Below are 26,741 nucleotides of genomic sequence, written 5' to 3'. Positions count from 1 at the left end.
AAATTCCAAAGTAACAAAAGCAGGCAACAACGTATTATCTGATGAAATCATGAAACACAGGCAATAATCAGTTGGCCACACTTACATCAGTCATCAGAATTTTCCCCGAATACCTCTAAGAATAATGTGGATAACACCTTGATGAAGCCACTGCAGCAAACCACTTGCACCACATCACATTGAGGTATGTATCTGCAAAATGCAAAACCCAAAAGACCCAAGGAAGAAGAGGGAAGGAGATCAACAGAGTAGCAAACTCGATGGCATTTCGGCATACAAAAATGCTGATTTTATTATAAAAATTAAATGTATGTACATAAGGCCTTGTTCTCTGATTTGAAAGAGCTACAACCAGAATAATGTTTTCTAACATATAATCACTAGGAATACTAACTTCTACCTCGAACAAAAAGATCTTTACAGCGGAAATCACAAACTTGAACACGAGCAAAATCCGAACAGCTGAAAACATCACTCGACAACAACTTAGGAGAGAATAATTTACCAAAGAATCTATATAACCTAATTGTAGACAGAATTAGCCATAAAACCATCCTATGTAACTGGTTATTTCTTCAGAGTACTTTGTTTCCTTTGTTATTGGTATAATAATGAACTCTATACAAAGAAAGCAGCTTCAAACCATCATATTCAAGTCTGAAAGGTCATCCATGGGAATTTCAAGGCCCATGAAGTCATCATGATCTTGTAATACATCATCATCAATATTCAACCATGAACCAATATCTTGACCTTGGTCAGCAAGGTCACCAGGATCGCCGAGCACATCCATCCCAGGCAGCTGCAGGTTGGACAAATCAATTGGCTCATCAAATCCACCCAAAAACTCATCCTTTTCCTTGGCATTTCTATTACTAGGCTTTTCGACAGGTTTTGAAACAGAAGGCAATGCCGGTTTTGGTTGCTCTGACAACTTGCCAAGGAGGCCATTTACAGAAACAGAATGCTGAGTTGCTTTCTGCTTAGGCTTTGTTTTGGCTTTTCTTTCTCCTTTCGCACTGGATGATGCTTGCCTACCAGCTTTCGTAGTTCCATTTCTGGATAGTACCTCTCTGCCATTCCCCTTTCCATCTCTGTCCCTCTCGCTCCTCTTTCCTTTTGCACTGCTTGTTAAAGAACTTCCTATGCCCGGAGCACTTGAATTACCTTGAGTACCCCCGACATCATCGAGGAACAATTCTCTCTTCTTCACCCTGTTTGACCACAAATCTTCCTTGCCAGTGGTTTGTTCAGATGAATGATTTAAAGCAGGAAGCATATCTGATGAAGTGAGATCAAGATTATCCATATTCTGACAAAATTGTGACGGGCTCTGCTGTGAACCCATGGAAGCTGCAGAAAGAGAAACAAAAATATCAAAATCTAGCTTCTGCTGAAAGGAGCAAATGGAAAAATAAAAAGATTATAGATCAGACAAAAAAGATAGCATGTACAATTATTGTTATCTAAGTATGCAAGTGAGCAAGCTGAGACAGCAGATATATAGAATAAAAACAAAATAAGTTATTTATGCCAGAATGTAATGAAGAACCTGTTGTTGCTTTCAGAGACAGGGAAGAGGTATATGGTTTTCTGGAATCAGCCTCCAATCCATCTGAATGCCGAACAATACTATGCTGGGAAGAAGCAGTAAGGAACATATCCTTGAATAAAGGCTCACTGAAACAGCTCTTGCCTGTATCTTCAAATTGGTGGTATTGTTCCAACGTCCATTTAACAAATGCCGATGCAGCTTGCTTGACCATTTTGTTGTTGCTTGAATTTTTCCCACCCGAGGCACTAGAACCCCGACAAGCCTGTCATTCAGTCAATCATTTATTAAGCCACTGCAATATGACATAATAATTATGAAATACAAGGCATTTTTTAGGGTGAGCCTCGCTACAACTGCAACAGAAATACAAGGTTGCTTGTGACCCGGTTCTCTCAAGTTTAGACTTTAGTAACCGAAACAACCTCCCTCCCTAGACCATAATTGTGGAACTTCGTCAACACACACGGGCCACCCTTTTATTGACTATAATAGAAAATAGAATGTTGGACGGTTTTTCTAAGGTCAATTTTAATCATTTTGAGCAGATAATAGGTCAAAGCATGGACTTTGGTTTTTTGCTTACAAAAACCAAGAATAGGCAAAAAATGTTGCATACAAATTTAAAGAGCAGAAAAAGAACACTTTGAGTTATAACAATTCCGGATGTAAATGGTAGGATTTCATACTTCATAATGTGGTAGGAGGAGCACTATGATGATAACTGACGGTTATATTTTACACTTTACAATACTGCTATGGTCCGTGGTCATGGTTGCTTCCATATCAAATACCTTGCAGCTAATGTAGCAGTAGCATGAATACATTGCACAACATATGGTCCTTTTACACTTTGATATGTCTCTTTATTGGGAAAAAAACCCAAGTCCCACAGAATAAAAATAGAGCCTGATAAAACTTCATAAAGTAGGCTCAATATCAAAACCCAATACTCTTCTTCTACCCCCCCACCCCCACTCAAAGAAAAATACCTGAACAATGACAGAGTCCAAACCAGGTCCTCACTCTGAATCCACTACCCATTATTGTAATATAGAGATCCCCAACCTTTTAGCAACTATTGTAATATAGCTCTAGCTAAATCTTCAGCCCAGAACTTCGAGCCAAAACTAAATTAGCATGCAAAAAACTTGTTCTAAAGCTGACAACCAGATTATACAAACAAACAGTAATATCGAAAGTCAAGAAGATTACCGTGTATTTCTCATAAGCTGTCACAACAAGTTGATCTAGAGCACGTTGATCAAAATCCCTGTTAAACAAGTTTATATTTAGAACAATAAAAACACAGCAAATTAAAATTAGCACATAACGGGTACAAATGGCAGTGCAATTACTTCTCCTGAAGTTCTTTTGCTGCTGACACAGATTTCAACAATCCATCTAGCAAGTTTTTCTTCTTGGAAACCTGTGATACACAAGAAAATAAAAAATCAATAACTAAATCACACAAGATAAAAGATCGACTTCATTAAATATTGAAGAAATTTTGTTAATCAAATCTCTCCAGCTCTACAACCGATCTAAACAATTATACTGTGTGAAATGTTATATAACAAGTATAGTTACAGTGGGGAAAAGATTTTGACAGTTAGCACAGTATAACTTGACTTCAGCATCAATCCATACCTGTTCATGGTGAAGCTCATCTAACCTAGTAATATCCTCCAATATGGCTTCATCATCTTCTTGCACCATTTCAGGCTTTAACAAAAAAAAAAAAAACAGTTATGATCATATTCTAACATACTAAATACTAAACAAAAGTCATAACATTTGTAAGTAATACATTAGTTAAATTAAAGAGATTTCTGGAATAATAAAAATACAGAACAAGCTAGAACAATATAGTTTAAAGTCACTGGACTAGGCGAGTAAGCTTACCACTGGTTCTAGGTCAAGTCCAATACTTTGAAGCTCCAATAGAAGCTTATCATTTATACCCATGCTATTGTATTGCAACTCTGAACAAGCCAAGCCAGACATTAATGCTTTATCATGAAGAAAACCATTTACCGAGTTGCCAAAGCTTGGATTCAACCCAAAATTAGGAATATCAATCATATCACTTTCAGTTTCATCATGTGCCGGCATCCCAATAACCCCATAACCATTATAAGCAGAATGACGAGCAAACTGAAAATTAGTTAGTGAGCGGCAATCTAAATCACTCAATTCTAATTCTCCATCAGGCTCAGATTCAGTATCATATGCATCAAACTTGAAATCTTCATTTCCACCACTACGATCTTCCTCTGATATCAAAGCAGCTATAAGCCGTTGACAGAGAGGTACCATGTTATGACTTCCCTTGGGCAGTGGTAACTTTTCTGAATTAGTACCAGCACTACGTTGAACATCAGACCTGACATTTCTTTCGCAGTCAATCAATCCATATCTATTAACAATGGTTTCACAACCATCTATATTTGAAGGAACTGGAGTTGGCGTCAGAGTGCTTGATTCAAGAGTTACCTAAAAGGGCAAGTGAAGTATTAAAGAAGTTTGGTTCCTATTATATATTTGTCTCAGAAATTCCATTTTTTCAAACCAATTTAATCATACCTTAATCATGGATAAAAAAATTTTTGAAGGTTTTCACATCAAACTAATACTGAACAGATATGGAAAACATGACCACAAAATAAAATCCAATGGCCACTGTTCCATATTGGTTCAGAACATAACAAACAATAGTAGTAAATAATTATAACAAGAATTTACCTCTAAAATAATCAATAACAAGTCATATTATGATTATTATGAAGAAAATTTGCCGGTAGAACTAATAACAGCCAAAAACTTAAAACACCACCACTACTTTACAATTTTCATTAGCTTTTTAAGATTTGGCTTGCCGTGGATGCAGCACAACATTATGCCATCTAGTCAATATAGTTACCAAATGACCTCAGATACTCAGATACATAGAAACTGATGTGTCAATGGCATATCCTACTACAACAGTCAATGGATGGGCAACATTATTCCAAAACAAAAGGCGCCATTGCAAAGTCATATCTTTAACATCAAATATATGACTAAAACAAAAGGCACCATTGCACTATCTTCTACTACCTCTGGTCCTAAATATAAGAAAAAGTTGGGTCAACAAAAGTTAATGTATCTGGTCCAAATTTTAAACCATATTCATCAAATTTTATTGACACAGCTTCTTCTTATGTTTAGGATCGGAGATAGTAATTGACACTCAACAATTCTCAGTAGTCAGTAGTAATACTAGTAAACCCATAGTAACTAAGGTGTATGTCAGGTGAAATAGGAGTGAACAAAGGAGAATAATCCCAGCCAGTTTCTGCTAGTGACAGTTTAGTAGTAAGGGACATCTAACAGATGTAGTTGGGGGCAAGAGGCAAAATTACAGAATAAAAAATTGAGAAGAGTGCAGAGTATGGAAGATTTAAAAAAAGTAGGGAGTGGGACCACGGCTCTACAATCGTGGAATTGAGACTTTAATTGTAATCCTCATCAAAACTATCTCCAGAATTCAGATTTGGATCCTTGAACAATAGAGGACCTGAATAAATGTTTCATCACTTTATTGATCCAATTCATATTGCAGTGCAGCCCCAGAAACATTTTATTGCATCCAACAGAACTGATAAAAGATCTAATAGGACAAAACAGAACCTTCGAGTATCCACATACAATAACACAGACAATGTCCTCTTCATCAACAATTATTTGCACATGATATAGTTAATCTGTTGCTTTATGGGCAATTAAGATATTATGGACAAAATATAAAAAATCTAAAGCATCGCTGCAATGTACTGTTTTCCATCATATCATATGGAACACTGACTAAGTGTCAAATACACAGCATGACTACCGTCACAAACTTAAAAAAAAAGTGACAACTATCATTGGAAAAACAAATATTAGTACCTTCTGCTTCCAGTAAGTAATATCTTCCTCAGATATCAAACTGAAGAAAGGTTCCATCTGCTTCCAAAAGGGGCTGGAGAAGGAATAGGCTGCAGTAATAACATCATTTAAATTACTCCATCAGGGGGAAATTATTTAGGAAGCAAAGATATATAGTATTTAATAAGATTTATACCAGAGTTGATAACACCCTTTACAGCAGCCAATAGCTCTCCGTGTCCATCTTCTGACCCAACTAAACCAACAACACAAAAACTGAATGAACAACGATACTTACACTACACATACATAAGTGTTCATTTGATTTTTCTAAAGTTTTAACTAGTACCAAAATAATCTGCTGCTGCACTGATGGAAGTAGGCTTTTGACGAGCATAGGCCTTACGATCAGAAAGTTTCCTTGTTGGTGGACGACCCACCTTGCTGCAAGGATTCCATAAAACCTTAAGACTTCAATTTATATGCCGAAAAAAATTAAACAGGAGGTAGAAGCATTTTAACCTTTCATTCTTATCACACCCTAGTCTTGCACTTCTTAATTGTTTCGCAGTTCCTATATTTCCAAGCTTTTCAGATGTCATTGGTGTCAGTGACCTTGTGGCATTGAAACTGCGCCCCGTCCTGCCTTGCCTCCGAACACCATCACCAAGTTCTTCCCCAGAAACAAGCTTACTCTTTCTAGTGACAAAGTTAGAGACCTTTGGAACATTTTGTCCAGGTTTCAGATCTATCTCTTCTGGTTTCCTACCCTTTTCTTTAGGTTTAACCTCAGCCAGCCCAGACTCTTCACTTTCAGATAAACCTGCTGAAGGAGACGGTTCACCTTTTAATTTGATTTGCTGAGGAGAACTGCCAGCTGAGCGTCTCACAAATCCTATCCCAATATCATTACCAGCAACATCAGAAACAGCATCCAAGGCAGGGGCCTCATCATTACTCGAAACAACAGGCACGAAACTTGTTCTTCTCGCAGTCCGAGAGCTCTTTTGTGGCCTCTGCCATGGAACAACAGGCGGGGAAGATGACCGTGCCGATGCCGCACGTTTGCGATTGTTAGTACTGTTAACACCAGCTGGGGGCTTTGTGGCGCAATGAGAAAGCTCCCAATCATTAGGAACAGCTGTTCTATGGACAACTGGTGACATCTTGGGGGCAACTCCTGAACTTGACCGTGGAGCCCGAATAGCAGTACTCATTTTAGTACTTGAGGTAGGGCTAGATGAATTGAACTCATCACGAACTGTTGCCCTGGGCATAAAACATAATATAGAAATTTAATCAACTCCAGAATTCTAATCATAAACATGAAGAGAGATTTTGATCACTAATCACAAGGCTCCAAAAGCACATGGAAATAGAACAAGAATACAAGAAAGCAACATGTAAAAAAATGTAGCCAAGGAAATAGCTTTTCCTCAAAGTGAAAAATCAATAAAGGAGAAAATGGGAGCCACAGTTTGTGTGCTTACTTGTTAACAGCTCTGAAGGTCACCCTCTCCTTGTCTGAACTAACAGAACGACCCCGCTTATCGCTGACAAGGGAATTATTATCTTGTCCGTTTCTTTGGATAGGGGTACGTATACCCAACCCAGTCTGTTGAGAGATTCCATCTGATTTGCCAGCTGCAACAGTTCCATTAGAAACTCCCAGCCTATACAAAGATACATGAAAATATTATATCTATAATCTAAACAAAACAATAAATAAGAATTTGATGATAAAAATATTATTAATAATAATAATAATAAATAAAAACTTGTTACATGATATCTTCCATCAGAGTTTAAAGCCATGATCCTAAAAATCAGAAAGAATCTAGCAAAATCCCTCACAATATAATTTTTCTATGAAATAAATCCTTTCACCATTTACTAACATGTTTTAATATCCACAAAAAATTATTAAACTGAAAAACATGATAAAAAGATATCACTAATTACTATATTCATACAACAACAACAATCTACCCAATACTTCCATACCTAAAAGAATTAGAATCGTTACTCAATTTCGACCGAGAATCAGAAGTAAGTCGTTGTTGCATTCCTTGTTTTGTTTCCTGGAAACCATTAACAGGTTTATTCAATGCAGTACTTGGAGAAACGTCTAGTTTGATGCATGAACGCTTCTTCTTCTTCATTTTTGACGTTTCCCAACCATCACCTACAATAGGTAAGCTTCGTTCTTCGCTCTGAACTACACCATTATTGGCAATCCGTAGCTTTTCCTTATCTCTATCAACAGTCCCAGGTGGTCTGACAAGAGAATTGGTACGTACATCCATCTGGAATTTATCAAAAACACTATCAGTTCTGCACACACCATGTTAATCTGAAAGCTGACTCAACATATAAAAGAAATAACACAAGTTTAAAGCCACCGATGCACACCCGTGCCGTGCCTCATTAGAACAAGAAAAAAAATCTACATTTCGGCAATTCGCCACTTTCAGAAAAGAAACAAGAAAAGCATAAACCAACTATAAAGGTAATGAAACAGCTACATACGTAAGGATAGAGTGCAAATTGTATACAACAAGTATAACATAATTTTTTAGGTATAAAATGTTTTATATATGTCCACTAGAACACAAGTAGGGAAATGTTACTAGCATGTATCTTTTGAGAATACAGAATAAAACCAAAGCCAATTCTCGTGTCAGTTGGAGATATGGAGAAGAAATGTTTCAGTTTCAAAATATACTACAAGGTATATATAGTATACTATATATAAATGCAGTATTTACTTAAAAACAGTAAAAATTTAATAAACAACAATAAAAGGAATTAAAAGAAAGAATGAAATTGTGTCAAGGTAACACTAGCAAACAATTATGTGGTAAAATTTCAGACACGTACCTTTAAATCAGCCATAGAAGTTCGAGGGCGCTTGTTTGGACCAAGATTTTTGGTCCTTTCTTCCAATTTTTGCTGATCTAGTTCAAAACCACCAGTGACAGGATGACCTTGAACGCCAACCTTACCCATGCTTGGCCCCGAGACCGAGCGGTCATTTAACAAGACACTAGAACGATCACTGGAAAACCCTTCAACTCGAGATCTCTTCTTCACATTTACAGTTGGGAAAACTTCATTGAATACAGATAAGGCCTCATTGAACATTTTCACACGTTCCCTGTTGAAATGCATAATCATGCAATGTTATTCCTTAATTACACAAATCTATCTTAAATGCAAGTAAAAAACCTACAAAGAATTACCTCGCCTTCACAGTGCTTGAATACAAATTTTCCCTCATACGCTTTACATCTTCTGGTACTGGGGATGGCAGTAGCTTTCCTTTTGCGGAACTAGATGGAGATTCATCAGGTGAAATTCCAAGAGCAGCATTAACATGTCGCTTATAATCCATGTGACGATTAGACTTTTGATCTAGTACTAGCAACTTTTGATCAAAATGCACATAATTGAAGAAGCTCTCCACATCCCCGTGTGTTGCTGGAGAACTACTTCTCAACATGTTGGGCAGAGAAGACAGAATTGGATTTTCCACGCATTCTCGAAAACTACCTGACCTATCTAATGAAGCAGCTATGTTGGATCCACGCTGTGCAGTGTACAGTGGTCTATCTGGGCTACTGGAAGATGGATCAAACTTACTAGATGTCGCCATTGCACTAGTTCCAAAACATCCTTCAATTAAAAAATACAGACCAGAGATTGGTGCATGACAAAATTGCAGAACAGAAGCACATAAAGGATAGATCTAAATAACAAGAGAACAATTGGAAAAAGTATCTGAATGGTCAAAGTAATAATAGAAAAGTCAAACTCAATTAACACACTAAATATATTCGCCATATATACTATTTCCAAAGATTAGAAGACCACATAAATGTCAAAATTTGTATAAGTATCTAACAGTATCAGCACCACTATTCTCGTACAAAGCTACTTAAAATGGACACCTTAAAAAATTATAAATCCTTAACTTCCATCAACATGATAAATCTCAAAAAAGCTGGATTAAATTACATGATATGTATATCTGCTTTATACAGGACTAGATCCTCATTCTTATATCACTAATATATCATTGCTCCATATAGTATAGCACCTCAAACAAAAACAAAAAATATCCACAAAACAAAATCTCATTTTAATAACATACACACAAGACTAATGACAAAAAGTCCAAGCAGCAGACGAACGTTCTCCTAAATGACTTTAACTATCTCAATTTCAACTGAATGAACTATACTAAAGTAAAGTTGGTGCTTGGTACACAAGATACGCCAATATGAAATGAAAAATGTGGGTTCCAGTCTATATCTGGTACATTTTATTATTTTAGAACTAAAACAGGATTCAACATTGGGTGCAAAGTATAAAAAAAATAACTGGACATTTTGATTCAATTAAGAAGGTACAACCAAGGAGAACAGAAGAAATAAACTGTTCCATTCCTTCCTATCCGCATACCAAATATATTCTGAGGGGAAGAATCAGGAATGAAATTATTAAGCTGTAATATACTTCTTACCTCAAGTCTTTATAGCATATGTCTTCCTTTCGCAACACTTTTATAAATGTAAGTATCTTTTGAAGCTGCAAATTATTGAACAGGGAAAACTTAATGTAAGAAGGTGAATTACATAAATGGCAAAAGGTGAATTACATAACCATGTAAAAACTTTTCCAATTCCATATCAGTCAACATTTTGCTCACATTTTAAGCAAGTCACAGTGCAAACTCATGTACATGCAAGTTAGATCAATTGTACATAAATGTGATTTCATAGAAATAAATACTCAATTGACATCAGAGTGAAATCTTTGTCATTTCGAAATTTATATGAAAATTAGCTAACAGTATAAATGTCAAATTTTGTTTCCTACACACAGATCACACCCACCTTCGTTTGCTCGTAAACTTACTTCCTCACCTCAATACATTGGGCCTGTTTGTTTAAGCTTTAAAAAAAATGATTTTTTTGTAGAGATTTTGAAGAAAATCTAAAGCTATTTTCCGTTTGTTTACAATCATAAAAATCTATTTTTTTAGAAAATGATTTACAAAAAAATAGATTTTGAAGAAAGCTATTGAAAATAGCTTTTCATTTTGAAGAAAAAAATGATTTTTTTACTAAAATGAATTTTGAAAAAATCTGAAACAAACACAAGTAAAATAAAAAAAGTGATTTTTTTAAAAAAAAAAATAGATTTTTTTGCTGAAAAATCTGAAACAAACATGGCCATTATCTACTACCACATTAAGCAATGACAACGCATTAGAAACTAATGCACAAACTGAACTCAAATAATTTGCTTTATTCAATTCATAATACACAATATGATAACTTGATAGTAAATAAATATAATTGTGATATACTAAATCTAATATATCATCATTCACAGTATCAACAATATAAATAACTTGTAGTTCCTATGCTGTAGAAAGTTGATGCAGGTACATAAATCTTCTACCCTATTGCTTTCAAGTTCCATTTCAATTTACTCAAAAGGATGATTTTTTAAAAAATAAAATAAAAAAATTAGAGCAAAGAGTAAGAAGAAGAAACCCTAGGGGGAAGAATCAACAGAAAAGGAAAAGAAAGAAATAACAAAGTACCTTAATGAGAGAGTAAAAGCATTACAAATTGGCAAAAACAAAACCCTAGAAATTTAATTTGAAAAGGAAAAAAATAGAGCGAAATTCAAAATTGAAAACCTTGAATGTTGAAATGATGAGAGGGTTTTATCGTGGATTGAGAAAATCGAAGAAACGTTGGAATTGAACGTTATCGTTGAGTTGGCTGACGCAGAGTTTTATAGCTTCAAATTCGTACGAAGAAAAACCATGGACGTCAAGGAGGAGTACGGTGTTTTTGATCAATGATCGGCAGAATTTGGGCTGTCTTTATATTACTATTTTACCCATCTCCTTTCTATTCTTTTGAATCTTAGGATAATATTTCATTGAGGACTTTTTAGTAATAACGTTGTTGGACACCGTATATCTGGCATTGTGTTACATACATGTGCTATGATTTATCATCATATACTGTCTAAATTAATTGGAAAATGTATTCCCAAATTTTTAGATAAATGTTAAATACTAGTGTGCAATAATTAAGGAAATAAAAACGGTACTAATATCATATACTAAAATTTAATGTCTTAAAATTTTTTAAAAATAATTTTTTTTGTAGTAGATATCTAACATAATTACACGTGGATGAAAAGTAAGCGAACAACAAACTGGTCATTGAACCTTTTTGAATAGTATTCTTTTCTCCTTAAAATTTTTGCTTCCATTTTTATTTTCTTAATCATTGTTTTGGGCAGTGTTTAGCATTCTTTTATAGTTAAAACTTTTGTTTTTTTTCGTAACAATTACCTTTGACACTATTTAGCATGATCCCGAAAATAAAAATAAAAATTTAGTTGATATGTTATAGTTATCGTGAATATAGATGGAGGGGTTGGATTTAAATCTTAGATTCTTCATTTTTTTAAAATATGTAAGTTTAAACATTAACATGGTGACAAAAATAGTTGATAGCTTAATATATACATTCTATCGTCTTATTTTCTTAATAAGAATTTTTAGATTCGAATTAGGTTCGAATAATACAACATTGTTAAATCTTTTATAAATATTGGTTATTACTTTTTTATGTTTAAATATGTAGCATTTTTATTATAAGATTAAAATATATATATATATATATATATATATATATATATATATATATATATATATATATATATATATATATATATATATATATATATATATATCTCATCAATTGGACAAGATCAAACTTTTTTCTTATAGGTGGTTGAAGACGACGAGTGTTACTTTAACTTCAAATTACCATAGCTGGTGGTCTAGTCATTTGCTTTGTTTGGACCTTGTATGATTTGTTTATGGTTTTTCTCTGACACTGTGTAATGATGCCTGGATAGACAAAGACCTCTGTAAAAGATGCTGAAGTTGCTGCATTAGTTGATGAGGTTGGGCTATGGAATATGGAGCTGTTAGTTGGATGGTTGCCAGTTGCCACAATACATTATTAATAAAATCACAGCTTTGCCTCCACCTAGTAACAATGTTGGTGTTGATTTGAGATGATGTTTGGAAAATGCAGAAAGAAAAATAGTAGTAGCTGAAATGTATAATAACTTGTGTGGTTTTGCTTATGATGATGACCATGATTTGGAGTGGAAAAGGACCTGGAATTTACAAGTGCCAGAGAGAGTAAGATTTTTAACTTGGTTGATGAACACATGGGAGGCATCTAACAAATTCTCATAAGAGCACGATGGGATTGGGTTCAGCAATGTGTGGTTATTGCGGAGATGTACCGAAAACTATTTTACATGTAATGCGAGACTGTCCGTTAGTGATGCCCTTGTGGTTAAACGTGGTACACGATAAGGCTAGAAGCTGGTTTTTTCCTTGTAATATGCAGCAATGGATAACAATGAATCTATGTACAGATGTGGGATGGAATAGAAGTAGATTGGAAAAATTATTGGGCTATGGCTTGTCACTATATTGTGGAGATATACCAGCTAGTGTGGTGATGAAAAGTATCAAAGCTTACAACTTGGCTGTGCGTGAAACATCACAACATGTTGAACCGTGACAACGGGTGGTGTTTGTGAGTTGAAAGCCACCACCGGTGGGGTGGGTGAGGTTAAATACGGACGGATCTTGTCGAGACAGTGGTCATATCGGTTGCGATGGAATTATAAAAGGAAGCAATGGAGAGACGGTGGGTTATTCTGTTGTAAAATAAAAAGGGTAAAAGTTGACTAAGGTTGCGAATGTAAAAGAAACATATTTGTTCCAACAACTTTACTGTTATTTAACTTTCACCGTCAAGACTCAAGACTATTCCAACCATGTAATTTAACTCATCTTATCTTAAATTAACCACCGATATCATTTAATGTATATAAGTGATTGCTTCTCCTACTATGGTAAATTGCGATCTATCTAACAATGTTGTTTTAATATAACTTCCAAATGCACATACATAACACAAATCTTTGGAACCAAACTCATTGACCACTTTCAAAGAAATGCCCCCTAACTCTTTGCCTTGTCCCAACAAGACTAAGTAGACAAAAGTCAAACATACACGAGTACTAATCTTGATGTGGAGACAGATTGCTAGAGTTTCAACTTTCAAGGGTCAAATACTATGCAACAGAACAAAACATGGATTAATTTTATGTTTGTTATCTCCTACTTCAAACCAAACATACCCTGAGCCATGTCAGCCCCAATACAAGATTAAAAGTCAATTTTACTACTCGTAACAACACATAGAACACAAAATTGTAACAAAATTCAACTGTTTCATTCATTTTATGTTTGAATAAAAAATCTGTCTCACTAATAACACAATCTTGTTCTTCTTCTCAATATATGCCTACTACAATAATTAACAAGACATAATTAACCAAAATAAAAGATTACAAAAAAGTATTGCCAGCACGGCCACGATGTAACAAATCATGAGCAATATTATCTCTAGCTTGAACAGCAGTAACAGATCTAACACTATTTTCAGCCACCATTTCATCATCAAAAAGTTCAAAATTCCATTCAGGATCCATCTTCTCATTCCTCATCTCACAAATATTATGCAAAACACAACAAGCACCAAGAACACCAGGCAAATCTTCAATCTTCACCTCTGTTCTCTTCTGCAAACAAGACCATCTTCCTTTCACTTTTGCAAATGCATCCTTACAAAGCTTCTGAATATCGCCAACTTTCTCGTTAAATGCGTGTTGCGTCCAAGTAAGATTCTGATGATTATAAGGTACCAAAACTCCATCCATTAAAGGAAATCCAGAATTACCAACAACCCAAACATCGTTCAAATTTCCTGTGGTAACTCTCTGATACATAACCGATTTCTCGAAAACTTGATCGTCGGGATAAGAACCAGGCCAGCCAATAGAAACATCAGTGAAAATTCCTTTAGTATCAACCACGCCTTGAACTGTAACAGAGTAAGAAGTTTTCTGATTCCTCTGAGTATGTCTCTTGTTGAAATAAGAATTCACATTGGACTTAGGTGCAATTATTGGAATATGAGTAGTATACATTGAACCACCAACATTTGGAATTCCAGAAACACCCTCAAACTCTTGTTTAATTAAATTCAATTTATTCTCATCAGGCCAAGAAATAAATTTGGGCATAAGAACTTTTTTAATTGCAGAACAAACCTCAAGAACGAGCTTATGACACGTGGATATACCCAAACCAAATCTTTTGGAAACAATTCTAAGAGCATCCCCGGTGGCAAGTCTCCAGATACAAACCGCCACACGCTGCCGTACCGGAATTGCGTCACGGAGCATAGTGTTTTTCTTCATAACAGCTGAATCAAGTTCGTTACAAATAAACTCAAACGTTGCTTTGCTCATACGAAAGAATCTTCTAAACTCTTCTTCCGGACATTCCGGACTGTTACACCATTGCCACCAGTCTTTTGAACGGTCTTTAACCCATAACCGTCTGGATGGACCAGAAGTGGCTGTTGCAGTTGCTGCTGCATCAGTTAGACGCGGTTTCTTCGCCGGTGATGATGAGTCTTCGAGTTCGAAATCGAATTGAAATTCGTTAGAATTTGGATTGGAATTCATAGGTGTTGGTTGTTGTGATTGTATTTCTTGTTTTGGAGTTAGTTGTTGTTTATCGAAATGAATGAGAGAGGTGAGAATATCGTTTAATGCAGAAGTATCGTTGAAGCTGTTGTTATTGTTGTTGTTACTATACCAATGAGTTTGTTGTGAAATTTCTTCAGGGTAATTTCTCTTCTTTGTTGTGTTTATATTTGGTTGTTGTTGTTGTTGTTGTTGATGTTCCATTTCAGGGAATAAGAAGGAATAATCTTCTAAACTGATGGAGCTGATATCCATAAGTGGGAAATTGAAAAAGTGATTATATAGTAAGTAGAAGTGCTTTTTGTTTGTGTGAACGGTGAAGAATTTGGTGAGTTGAGAAAAGTGGAAGAGGAATTTGGTTTATATTTGTGAGGGGAAAGCTGCGGAAGCGTGTGTGTGAACGCGGTAGGTTTGACTAATAATAAATGAAGATACGAGTAAGGGAATAGTGTTATTAGTGAGTGTTTAGGGAAAGAAAAACGTGTTAATTTTCTGGTTTTTGGTTCTCAACGAACGCGTTTTTTGTTTGGAAACGAAAACCGATGGAAATAGAGAGAGGGAAATGTGTCAGAAGCTTCGGTCAACATGGAGAATCAACAATGTGTAGTTTGGATTTCCAAAGGATAAATCCAAAAAGTACTTGCAAACCGAGTGGGCGAACAAGCTTCGATAAATAGTCAATAAATAATGATATGTTTTGTAATAATTTTTTTCCGAAGAAACTTAATGCATTTCATTACTCATATAATTATCAATATAACAATGAATCGACTTAAAAACACAGCAATTAGATATGGAGTAAGCTGCCATTGCTAAAGAATGAGCAACCATATTTGCTTGCCGCTTTACAAACTTGACCTCAAAGTTATTATTCAACAATAGTAAAGACTTAGGATCTGTTTGACAAGTTAAAAAAGCCAACTTTTAGCTTTTGTCTTATAGCTTATAAGCTAAAAGACCTGTTTGGTAACATTCTTTTTAGAAAGAGCTTATAACTTATTTTACTGATTTATAGCTTCCTTTTCATAGCCTATTTTAAGTAGCTTCTGAGCTTATAGCTTCTAGCTTTTCATTTTATCTTCCTCTTTTACCCTTATTATTTTAACTAAAATCCACATTTACCCTTTATAATTTATTATCATTAGAATTTAAAATAAAATAAGTAAATACATGTTTTAACGCTGCTTCTTTTAAAAATCACGTGTATATAGTATGTTTTAACGTTGCCTTATTATCTATTTTCAAATATGAAGACTAAAGCGTATTATTTTTTTTTATCAATTCACAGGTACGTACCTTACTATAGTTTATTTTTTTTGAAACATCGTATCTTACTATAATTAACCATTATACTATATCAACTGAAATGAAAATAATTTTTTTTAAAAAAATTAGCATATAAAAATTGGTAAAAATTAGTTTAATAATAATATTTGAAATATTTATTGAATTAATAAACTTAAAATATTGTAAAAAAATAAAATAAACTTAAAATATTAAATTTTAAGTATCATAAATAATATTAATTTGATAAAAAAAAATATTGAATTAAAGATGTCATTTTATGTCAGTTTACATTTATTAGTCAAGTGAACCGCTAATTTTACCAAACATTTTAATCAGCTTATCAGCTAGAAGCCATCAGCCATAAGCTATCAGCCATAAACTATTTTTGCCAAACAGAGCTTTAATATGAGAAATCAAAATACTAAATTCGGATAATCCATCTTGCCCAGAATGAATAGCATCAACAACTACTTTTGAAAATTTAAGAAATGTCTTATAAAAAAAGTTTTTAATGGGAATTTTTTTTGTCAAATTTTACTTATCTTTTGGTCAAATTTTTGATTACCGAAGTCACTTCCCGAAGAAACAGAAGACTAATATCAGAAAAAATAAATTTTTGGTTGCATAGTTATTTTATGTTGATATTAATGGATTAATAATTTAATTTTTTTTAGACATTATAAATTTATACGTTTTCCTATCATGCGCAACTTTGCACGTGTTAAGAAATTCAAAATAGTAAGTTTGCATTGAAACTTGTGAATTTTATATTAAATATATAACTTTTAATAAATAATTATTATTTTTTAATACTTATTATAAATATTTAGTACTATTTTTGGTTACTTTAATGTGTTAGACAAAACTAATATTAAAGTTAGAACTTAGAAATATACCCTTTACTCTATCGTATTTACACATGAACCTCTATTGTTTTATTTCATTTTATAATATTGCCCCATTCCCAACTGTGTGGTCACTGGTTATTGCTTGTTTACACCCTCAAATTTGCTAGCCAATCAACACTGAGCTTAAGCTTAAGCTAATGCTAATGGTATATCACAAACCCAAATAGATTAATGAATTGTTGCTTGCTTGGTGTGCCATGGCTTCTCTTCTCAAAGTATCTTCCTTTATCTATCCTCTGCACCAAAAGGTAATTTTGTAATTCACCATCTTCCATTATTACTATCCTTCTGGTGTTTTGAGTAATCATCACAAGTTGCTAAATTGTTGATCAATCTATTGTTTTATCATACTTCTTTTGTGGCAGTTGAATTATGTTAGCTTTTCACCCATATCCACAAATGTGCAATCCAAAGTTTATCATGTTAGTGTAAAAAATGGGAGATGGAATGCTCCCAGCATCACAATAAAAGCTCAGACTGCTGTTGAAGGGGATGTAATTAACACTGAATCAGTCTCCTCCGATGAACAAAGCGGTATTAACTGGTTTTTGTTCATTGAGAATTTTAGGATTTGTTTAGATAAACATTTAGTATTTAGGGTCTGTTTGGATTGACTTATGTGAGTTGTTTGAGAAAACTCATGGTCATAATATCTTATCAGCTTATTTTCATAAGTTTTTCAAGATAGTTTATGAAAACGGCTTATAGCTTATGCGGAAATAATTTAGCTTTATTTTATATTTTGCTATAGAAATAGCTTATACATAAGTGTTTATCATGATAAGGGCTTATGCTATAAGCTGCAAATAAGTTGTTTATTTAAATAGGGTCAAAGTGCATCAGCTTTTATCATATAAGTGTTTATGTATAAGCAATTTCTACAAAAATACTAAAAGATAAAATAAAGTCAACTATTTCCATCTAAGTTGTTTTCATAAGTGCTTATAAAACATATCATAAGTTATTTCCATAAGCCCTCCTAAACAGTCTCACAAATAGTTATACGAGTAAGTAAGCTCAAATAAACCAGTTCACAAAGGCCTTATAGTATAAAAATTATTTATAAGCTATCTGAAGAGTAAATATTGCATAAACTAAAAATAGCTTATAAAATTAAGTTAGCTGAGAACCTATGAAAATATTTGAAGGCTCTTATTCACTGTATGAGAGTTGCTCCTTATTTGCCTTATATTTCCAATGCCATTAGTATAATTTTTTGTGGTATATTTCAGATTATGGGGTTGTTAGTGTTCACCATGTTGGAATTTTATGTGAAAATCTAGAAAGATCGCTCGACTTCTATCAAAACGTTCTAGGTATGCCCGCAGCTCTTTGAAACTATATTTTAATGTGTTCTAGCTAGAAGTACTAATCAATTAAATGAAATATAGGTCTGAAGATAAATGAAGCAAGGCCACATGATAAGCTTCCATACAGGGGTGCTTGGTTGTGGGTAGGATCCGAGATGGTCCACTTGATGGAACTTCCCAATCCCGACCCTTTAACCGGACGACCTCAACATGGTGGTCGAGATCGTCACACTTGTATTGCAATCCGAGATGTTTCTAAGCTCAAAGCAATCCTTGATAAAGCTGGTATTCCTTCTTCTTTCTTTTCTTTAAAATAAAATAAATAGTTAGGCTATGTATGAGAAGGCCAAACCACTAGTTACGTTTATAGCGGATAATTTATAGTGTGAAAGTTCATAAGAAAAAAGTAGAGCAATTTTGAATATTAAATCAAAGATATATTTTTTGTGTATTTACACTTATCAATTAGATCAACGTGTAATTTTACTAAATATTTCAGATTCAATCGGATAGTTTATTCGTTATTAGCCAACAGCTAACTTATCTATTGTTATTTGATATTAGTTCATCTACTATCAATTTTACACATGATTTGCAGCATTTTAGTTTTTGGTTTTGTTTTTCCGAAGGAGATTGTCCGTTTTATGTAATTTTATCTGTCCTTTTTCTATTGTGTTTTTAGGAATTTCCTACACACTTAGCCGTTCTGGAAGACCAGCGATTTTTACTCGTGATCCCGATGCCAATGCCCTAGAGTTCACACAAATAGATGACTAGTGTTTTGGAAATTATTACTATACAGATGATTGTATGTATATATGTTAAGGCTGAACAAGGTTGTTGAGATCCTTTATGACAGATAGGAGCCATGGTGATACAACCCCTATCGTAGCAAATGCCCTCGAGGCAATATTGGAACGCCCAGTGAGAATGTTGAAATAGTTAATGTCAGATCAATAACACTGAAAGAAGAATATAGATCCTTGCTGTTGTGGCTGAAGCCTGAATTGCACACCATAGTGCGAGGTTTCATTCCTTCTGTACTTTGCACAAGTTTGCTATACTCCTAGCTTGATGCTTTCTTTGATGTATTTGCATTATATAAGCTCTATTTAAGAACCAATGATTATGATGAATATTAAGAAGGTTATTTTCATCCTTTAAATATCTTCTTTCCATACTAAATAAATTTGTTAAGAAGTCTACAGACTACAGTCACTTGAAGAGTGCGATTACGGAACATCCTGAGCTCAAGGTGTATCATTCATTCATGCTTTCATCATGAACAACCCTGACATTATGAATGCCCTTACATTGGATGCTCAATGTACTGCCCTCAGCGAAATGCTCCATTCATCCTTAGATTTTGCATTATGATTCCATCCATAACACCTTACGCAAGCACCCGCTCACCATAGATATGAAGGTTACCCACCTTTGCGCCAACAGATGCTCACTGTCTTTTGGTTCATAAAGCCCAACGACATGCTCCTTGAACACTGTAGATGACTTCGATTCCTTTCATTGGTTATTTCAGATCGAAGTTTTCATCTATGCCTCCATATCCCGAAATATCTATGCCTCTAGCCAAAATCTTATGTCCACAAAGGAAAGTTTGGTAGTCCTTTTTTAGCCCCTGCACACTTCAACATGTGAACGCGAAAAATTATGGAATTGGGCAAATATACTGTGTAAAAGGAAATGTCAACGCTGTATTTTGACTCTTAACAACAAAAAAAAACGCCGTACTTTGACTGTCATTATGACTAATAATCATTAAGCATAACAATAGTCTCTAATTTCACGGAAAAACTCAAATTAACCAAGTTTCGATTTGGGTTTATCCTTTTTCTGATTTCAGAAAATAGGGGCAGGGTGGGTAACAAGGACAATGATACCTACTCCGAATTTGTTGTATCAAAATTATATTTTTTATCTCATTCATCTGTTTATTTTTATTTTTACACAAATATTGTAACATTATTTCACCTATAATAAGCTCCCATTCTTATCCAACAAATTTCAGTAATTTGAGCTAAATACAATGTCTCAAGATTTTCTTTATACATTAAAACAATTTCAAAAATTATTTACAATCCTTTTGTACACTCCAAATTCTGACAATATTTATGCTGCAAGTGAAAGAGGGTTGAGAATTGGGATGAGAGGTAGAGAATTCGCAGCATGCTATTGTTAATCAAGTAAGGTCATTTCTGACTTCCACTCCTGAATGGCAGAACGTAAAGTATGGTTTGGAATCAACTCTGAATGGTGGAGTTTATGCTTTGTTACTGGTGACACATTGTGCTTGCTGAGCCATGCTTTGATTGCTCTGTACTCGTAAGTGAAACCATCAGCGGCGATATATGGCTCATCCATGATTTCCTGCGGTACTCACACCAGTCAAACAAGAATGAAAAAGTACATCTTAAAGAAAAACATATATGCATCACAAAGATATAAAAACACAATAACCACATTTTCATTAGATAAGTGCAGGTTTATACCTGAAGGATTGGACAATAATACTGGCTTGGGGTGGATATACTATTTCTTCCTTTCTTGACACTAGCATTTGCCACATCGGAAAGTCTTTTGAGCAGTGGAAGAACTTCAGTATCAAGTTCTGGTCTATCTCTGCATCTAAGGGCAGTGCATTTAAGACCAATTTCAGCCAATTCAATTGTCTCATTCAGTGGCCAATCTCCAGCTGATTTATCTAAAATATCACGAAAGGATCCATTTGTAATTGCATCTTCAATAGTCATAATAAGTCCGCGTGCATGGCGAGCAGTTATCAACTGAAGAATTATTACTCCAAAAGCATATACATCTGATTTTGGTCGAACAGTGCCAGTTCTTTGATACTCTGGGTCCATGTAATGAAGTGTACCAGCAAGTACTGATTCTCTGTACTCTGTGATATTGTCAGGTACAGCGTCGGAAATGAGTTTAGCTAATCCAACATCTGAAATTTTGCTAACATAATTTCTGTCTAACAAGATGTTGCCGGGTTTTATATCTCGATGAACAATAGGCTCTGGCTTTGAATTATGCAAGAAAGAGAGACCACAAGCCATTTCAAAAATTATACGAAATCGAAAAAACCAAGGAAGTGGTGGTTTTCCACTTCTGTTGAGAAGATAGTCTTCTAGGCTTCCGTTTTCCAGGTATTCATAAACAAGGCAACCATTCTCAGGACAGGCTCCAAGTAACAAAACCATATTTGGATGGTGTAATTGACTAAGAATCTCGACCTGCAATAAATGGGAGACAACAGGAGGAAAGTTTTCTCAGTTTCTCTTATTATTGCAGCATTCAAATATTATGGTCATTTAAAATATTAGAAAAGTGCATGTCATTAGAAAGCAATGAAAAATGTGACCTAAGGGAGTGCGAGACAAAAACATCATTTAACTTTTAAATCAGCAAGATTTAAAATGAGGGTTATTGCATCACACTAGAGAACAAAGAACAAATTCTAATGAAGCTAGATGAGTCAAGGATTTTCTGATCAGTAACTTAATATCAGTCAACTTCTCCAGTTGGATTAGTGGGGTAATCACTTTTAAAAGTTTCCAAAGTGACTTGGATACTTGAGCTTGCTTTGTAAGTTTTATAAATCAAATCATGCTTTAGAAGTTAGAACTTTAAAATATGTTCTGAAGAACTCCAACGGTGACACAAGAGTTCTGTAAGTTTCAAAAACTCACTCCATACAAACAATTTCAAATGGAAAAAAAAGACCAAAGCTCAAGGAAAACCTCTTTCAGAAACTCTGATTTCTTGTTGATTGTGTCATGATGCAAAACCTTTACAGCTACTGGTGTGTGATCAAGATTGCACTTATAAACTTTCCCATATCCTCCTTCACCAATTACCAAGGCCTCAGATAAGTTGTTTGTCGCGATCTTGATTTCATCCATGGTATACTTTCTGTATCTCCTGTCATTTGAGAGTAACGTGTCGACAATTCTCTGTTTTTCGATGGATTCTCTAAGGACATTAAGTTCGGCCATTTGCCTTTCATATGATTCTTTGGCAAATATACTTTTCGACTCCTCAAGTTCCTTCATGACTTTTAAATACTTTGCTTTCTCTTCTGCAGCAATCTTTCTCAAAGTCTCCTCTCTTTTCAAGGAAGCATTTATTATTTTGGCTTCTTCAAGAGATTCAGAAGAAAGTAAAAGGGCCTGAAAGAGAAGAAGCTATACATGTAAACAGAGCTATGTTGTATCGTTAAACCATAAATTGCTCTGAATGAGCACAAACAAATAATGTGGAGTGCCGAGCTCTAAATTATAGTGCTCCAATTTAGCAACACAGTGAAGTAGAGATGACCGTGTCTTTCAATGAACTAATTTTGAATTAAAAATATATTGAAAATCAAAGAGGACACATATGTTATGTTTGAATATGACTGAACCAATTTTTCTTTTTATTTGTTAAATTTTGATGCCAATGCGAAGGCTCTGGATCAAGTTTTAGTTATTCAAAATCTAAACATGAAATACTTAATAAGCAGTATTATATGTTATTACCGACAAACATTTCCATTTTTGAACAAATTATTTGATGTGATTCAGGGGGGATAGTTTAGCTGAATTAGAGACCCGCACATGTATTTCCTTCAACAAACAAAAGAGAAACCAAATATTATCAAACTCTCACCTTGCTTTGAGCATGAACCAGTTCTTCACAAACTTGTCTGTACATGGCAATCGTACTCTGCAACTCCAGTTGCAACCGTTCTACTTCTTGCACGACTAACTGCATAAGTAAACGTCGTATGAAAACCATGCCATGTTGAAGAATCACATAATATATAGCACTGTGACTGCAAGCTATTACGATCTAACCAAGAAAAGTAAAGTTACCGGTTCATGATGTGCAGAAGCAATAGAATCAAATGAGTGGAGACTGATGGAATCAACATAGTCTCCATAGTTTTCTGGATTTGCTTCTTCACTTATAGTAGAATTTTCAAAAGAATTCCTACGACTAGAGGTTTGAAGACCAATGTAACTACGCTCTGATATTGATAGAAATCTGAAATTTTTTAGCATTTTAAGTTCTGCTGAGGATGCACTGATTCCAGATATTTGTCCACCAACGCCAGCACCATTGTCTGATTTATTTACGTGATTAGACACGATGTACCTTGGGCCTTCCTCTGTTGGAGGAAAAATAAGAAAATAAGAAATTCAACAACTTATTCCAAAAAGATTTTATTCAAGACCCTAGTTTGATAAAAAGGATTATCTAAACTATATATAAGATGGCAATACCATTAGGTGATGCAGGAACTAAGATCTTATAATGCAAGAAATTAAATCATACCATGAGAATGTGAAGATGAAGAATCAGCTAACTTTGATACAATTCTATCTCTATCTACAACATATATGTCACAGCTTTCAGGAGCACATCTTAGAATGGTAGTCGGTATGCCAGGTCCTTTTAGCTTCCTAGAGGAAGAAAACCAGAACTTTAGAAGAACTTCGTAAAAGGGTTAATATATTGGATTGATTATGATCCATCCTATTTTTTTAATGAAACTGTTTCTGAAAATCAATTCCACTATACTTCCAACAGAAGTTTTTTGTTGCAGTAACAGACTTAGCATGCAAGTTCACAATCCCTGATTGCAAAAATCTAATTAGGTAGTAGATACCTGCAGGGAGTGAAAGTCAAGTCAATTTATTACATAAAAGCTCCTAGACATTTATAATTTCAGGCAGGGACTAAAAACAAAAAACTTCAAAAAAGAATATGCTTGCTTTAATGTTTTGAATATTTGGAAACACGTACCTTGTAATAAAATTTGAGTCATCGGAACCCAGCACTAATATTTGAACCCCAGACTCCGAGATAAAGCTAAGAAGTGCATTTGCCGGATTGTCATCTTCTAGCAGAAAGGTTTCTATCTACAAAATTTTCAGATAAATTTTATTAAAGAGACCATAATTTTTTTAAAGTCGAAGTATTTTGCATAGCATACCAATTACTTATATGTATCTGTACATTGTAGAAAGAAACACACCGTGTTTGATTCACATAATTTTTTGAATGAAACAAAGATTTCTTCAGACTTCTGTTTCACATCCTGCACATAAGCTGCAAAGGCATGGGCATCTGCTTCCGAAATGGGAATATACCCTCCAGCTGTGTAGAAATCCCAAAACACCATCAGTTCATTTCAGTCATCAAAACCAGTTTCTAATCATATAAAAGTAACAAAACACTTGCACCAAAAGGGTGCTTGTATTTACAACCATGCGATTGCCTAATATCAGTCTCCAACCCAGTCAATTCTCAAGGTTCATTGCCCTTCAATGAAACAAAAACTTAACAAAAGAGGACAATTAGGCAATCGCATGGTTGTAAATACGAGGGTTATTGATGGCTTACTTATATATATGAGACAAAAGACGAGGAAAAATGATTTCTTGACTCAAGATGTAGCAATCACATCACATAGTGTGGAAGAAAATAAAACTAAGATTTTGATGCAAATTTTAGAGTTTTTTGCCAAGTTGAGCAACTAGTAAATGGAACATTATAAAACAATATAGGAGTATTATATGTAGTGGAGCTGAAGAACAAACTGTTGAGCATTGGCAAATTACAGGAATAAGAGCTTTCGGTTTTGTTTCAATATGAAAAATGCAAGGTGTTCTGTCCTGATAGAGGTTTCAGTATGGAAACTAAGATGTCTTCACATAGAATGTTAGCATTGCACGAAACATTAACCAAGTTGCATATGTGTTTTACCACGACTAAAGAAACTGTGCAGCTTAGCAATACATATATGAGCATTTGAGTTTTAAAGGCTTGAAGACACTTTGTCAAAAGCAAAAAGATTAGTGGCTTATTATCACAGATTTAGTCCCCTTGAAGCTGTGTGAAGATTGTTTGGTTACATATATCAATTGCAAAGAATAGAACTTGGATAGCTAAACAAGCACTTCGGTTAGTACTTCCATTTTTTATATTTTGAAGGGATAAGTATATCTTTTGGAGCTCTGCAGTAATAGATATAATTTTTTTTTGTCAAGTAGTCTAGTGACCAAAATTTAACTTTTAAGGTGAATAAGTGGGTTGTCCAGAGTTCGAATTTGAACCCCGTTCCTGCATGTTACATGTAATTTCCCTAACAACCGAGTTATGCTCACGGGAATGGCCAAGTATATATTTTGGTCTATATTTGAGATATTAAAAAAATTGAAATAATAATAATGATAGATGATTGTATAACATTTTGATAAAGCTTAATTCATTTTTAGAAACATTTCATAATCTAGCTAGAATAGAAAAATAAGTCCTCCCATCCAAACGTACCCTAAATGAATTCAAGCTTAACGAGTTCAAGAGCAAATAAAAAAACCAGCAGTTAACCTATCTATAACAGATGCAGAATTCATAGCTGCAGCTTGTTGTGCATATGATTTGTGAAAGTGATATAAAAAGTAAGATTGAGATACATACCTGGGGATGGAATTGAAGTGATTCTAGGGATGACGTGAACTAAGATGAGTCTATCTGCTTGAGGAACAACATTCTCCATCGCCCATTGTAAAGCTCTTCGGCTACCTTTGGCGGCACCGGAGCCACCACTGACGGCAACTGCAACCGATCTCGGTGTAGACATTTTGTATCTGATTGAGAAGAAGACAAAGATAAAGATAAAAGTGGTTGTTAGTATTTGTTTATGAATGAATGTTCGGTCAACGCGGTGAGTTACTTGTTTGGACTCATCCTTCGCCTGCTACTTGCTATTTCTATCTGAAATTTTTACCGTTTTCTGTTATCTTCACACGGATTGCATTTCCTCTACTAAATTAGGAAAAAACATCAATTTAGTTTTTTTATTTTTAAAACCAATAGTATTATTCGCGCGCAACTGTAGAGACTAGAGATTAATTCCCTCGAGATCCATTTAAGGGGTTGAATTCTCCTAACAAATGTTTCTTTATACGCACCGGCCGAGGATCAAACTCAGGATCAAATGGTTAAGAGACTCAAGTATCTACCACTGTGTCACACTATGTTGGTATCAATTTTAGTTTTTAAAATGAATCGATAAAAACATAGCAA

General features: G+C 34.4%; 4 protein-coding genes across 6 annotated transcripts; 1 reads left to right on the top strand and 3 right to left on the bottom strand.

Annotated features, from left to right (window-relative positions):
* Positions 1–266: 266 nt before the first annotated feature.
* On the bottom strand, positions 267–11,466 carry LOC123909683. Of its 3 annotated transcripts, none has more exons than XM_045960555.1 (16): positions 11,175–11,466; positions 9,987–10,051; positions 8,704–9,136; positions 8,342–8,618; positions 7,466–7,767; positions 6,952–7,134; positions 5,984–6,730; positions 5,811–5,905; positions 5,658–5,717; positions 5,483–5,571; positions 3,458–4,048; positions 3,203–3,277; positions 2,911–2,981; positions 2,768–2,825; positions 1,553–1,817; positions 267–1,353 (listed from the first exon to the last, which is right to left on the bottom strand). In XM_045960555.1, the coding sequence occupies exons 3-16, from the start codon at positions 9,114–9,116 to the stop codon at positions 638–640; spliced, it is 3,942 nt and encodes a 1,313-aa protein (XP_045816511.1). In that variant the 5' UTR covers positions 9,117–9,136; positions 9,987–10,051; positions 11,175–11,466; the 3' UTR covers positions 267–637. The 3 variants fall into 3 exon arrangements, with proteins under 3 accessions (XP_045816511.1, XP_045816512.1, XP_045816513.1); XM_045960556.1 differs by having other exon boundaries at positions 8,704–9,120; positions 11,175–11,378; XM_045960557.1 differs by having other exon boundaries at positions 8,704–10,051; positions 11,175–11,375.
* A 2,330-nt stretch (positions 11,467–13,796) lies between these two features.
* Positions 13,797–15,637, bottom strand: LOC123908801 (protein ANTAGONIST OF LIKE HETEROCHROMATIN PROTEIN 1-like). The gene has a single exon (XM_045959527.1). The coding sequence runs from the start codon at positions 15,392–15,394 to the stop codon at positions 13,934–13,936; it is 1,461 nt and encodes a 486-aa protein (XP_045815483.1). The 5' UTR covers positions 15,395–15,637; the 3' UTR covers positions 13,797–13,933.
* Positions 15,638–17,403: 1,766 nt separating this feature from the next.
* On the top strand, positions 17,404–19,809 carry LOC123908802 (glyoxylase I 4). Its single transcript, XM_045959528.1, has 5 exons — positions 17,404–17,582; positions 17,700–17,868; positions 18,567–18,650; positions 18,726–18,929; positions 19,327–19,809. Exons 1-5 carry the CDS (start codon positions 17,532–17,534, stop codon positions 19,419–19,421), a joined length of 603 nt encoding a protein of 200 aa, XP_045815484.1. The 5' UTR covers positions 17,404–17,531; the 3' UTR covers positions 19,422–19,809.
* A 734-nt stretch (positions 19,810–20,543) lies between these two features.
* On the bottom strand, positions 20,544–26,448 carry LOC123908799 (U-box domain-containing protein 34-like). The gene is made up of 9 exons (XM_045959526.1): positions 26,133–26,448; positions 24,688–24,809; positions 24,456–24,571; positions 23,985–24,112; positions 23,522–23,817; positions 23,316–23,414; positions 22,409–22,837; positions 21,152–21,901; positions 20,544–21,029 (listed from the first exon to the last, which is right to left on the bottom strand). The coding sequence occupies exons 1-9, from the start codon at positions 26,293–26,295 to the stop codon at positions 20,838–20,840; spliced, it is 2,295 nt and encodes a 764-aa protein (XP_045815482.1). The 5' UTR covers positions 26,296–26,448; the 3' UTR covers positions 20,544–20,837.
* Positions 26,449–26,741: the final 293 nt, after the last annotated feature.

This window comes from Trifolium pratense, linkage group LG2, assembly GCF_020283565.1.
Source record: "Trifolium pratense cultivar HEN17-A07 linkage group LG2, ARS_RC_1.1, whole genome shotgun sequence".
Lineage (NCBI taxonomy): Eukaryota > Viridiplantae > Streptophyta > Magnoliopsida > Fabales > Fabaceae > Trifolium > Trifolium pratense.
The sequence above is the reverse complement of the archived record's forward strand: the minus strand, read 5'-3'. Positions and strand labels throughout refer to the sequence as shown.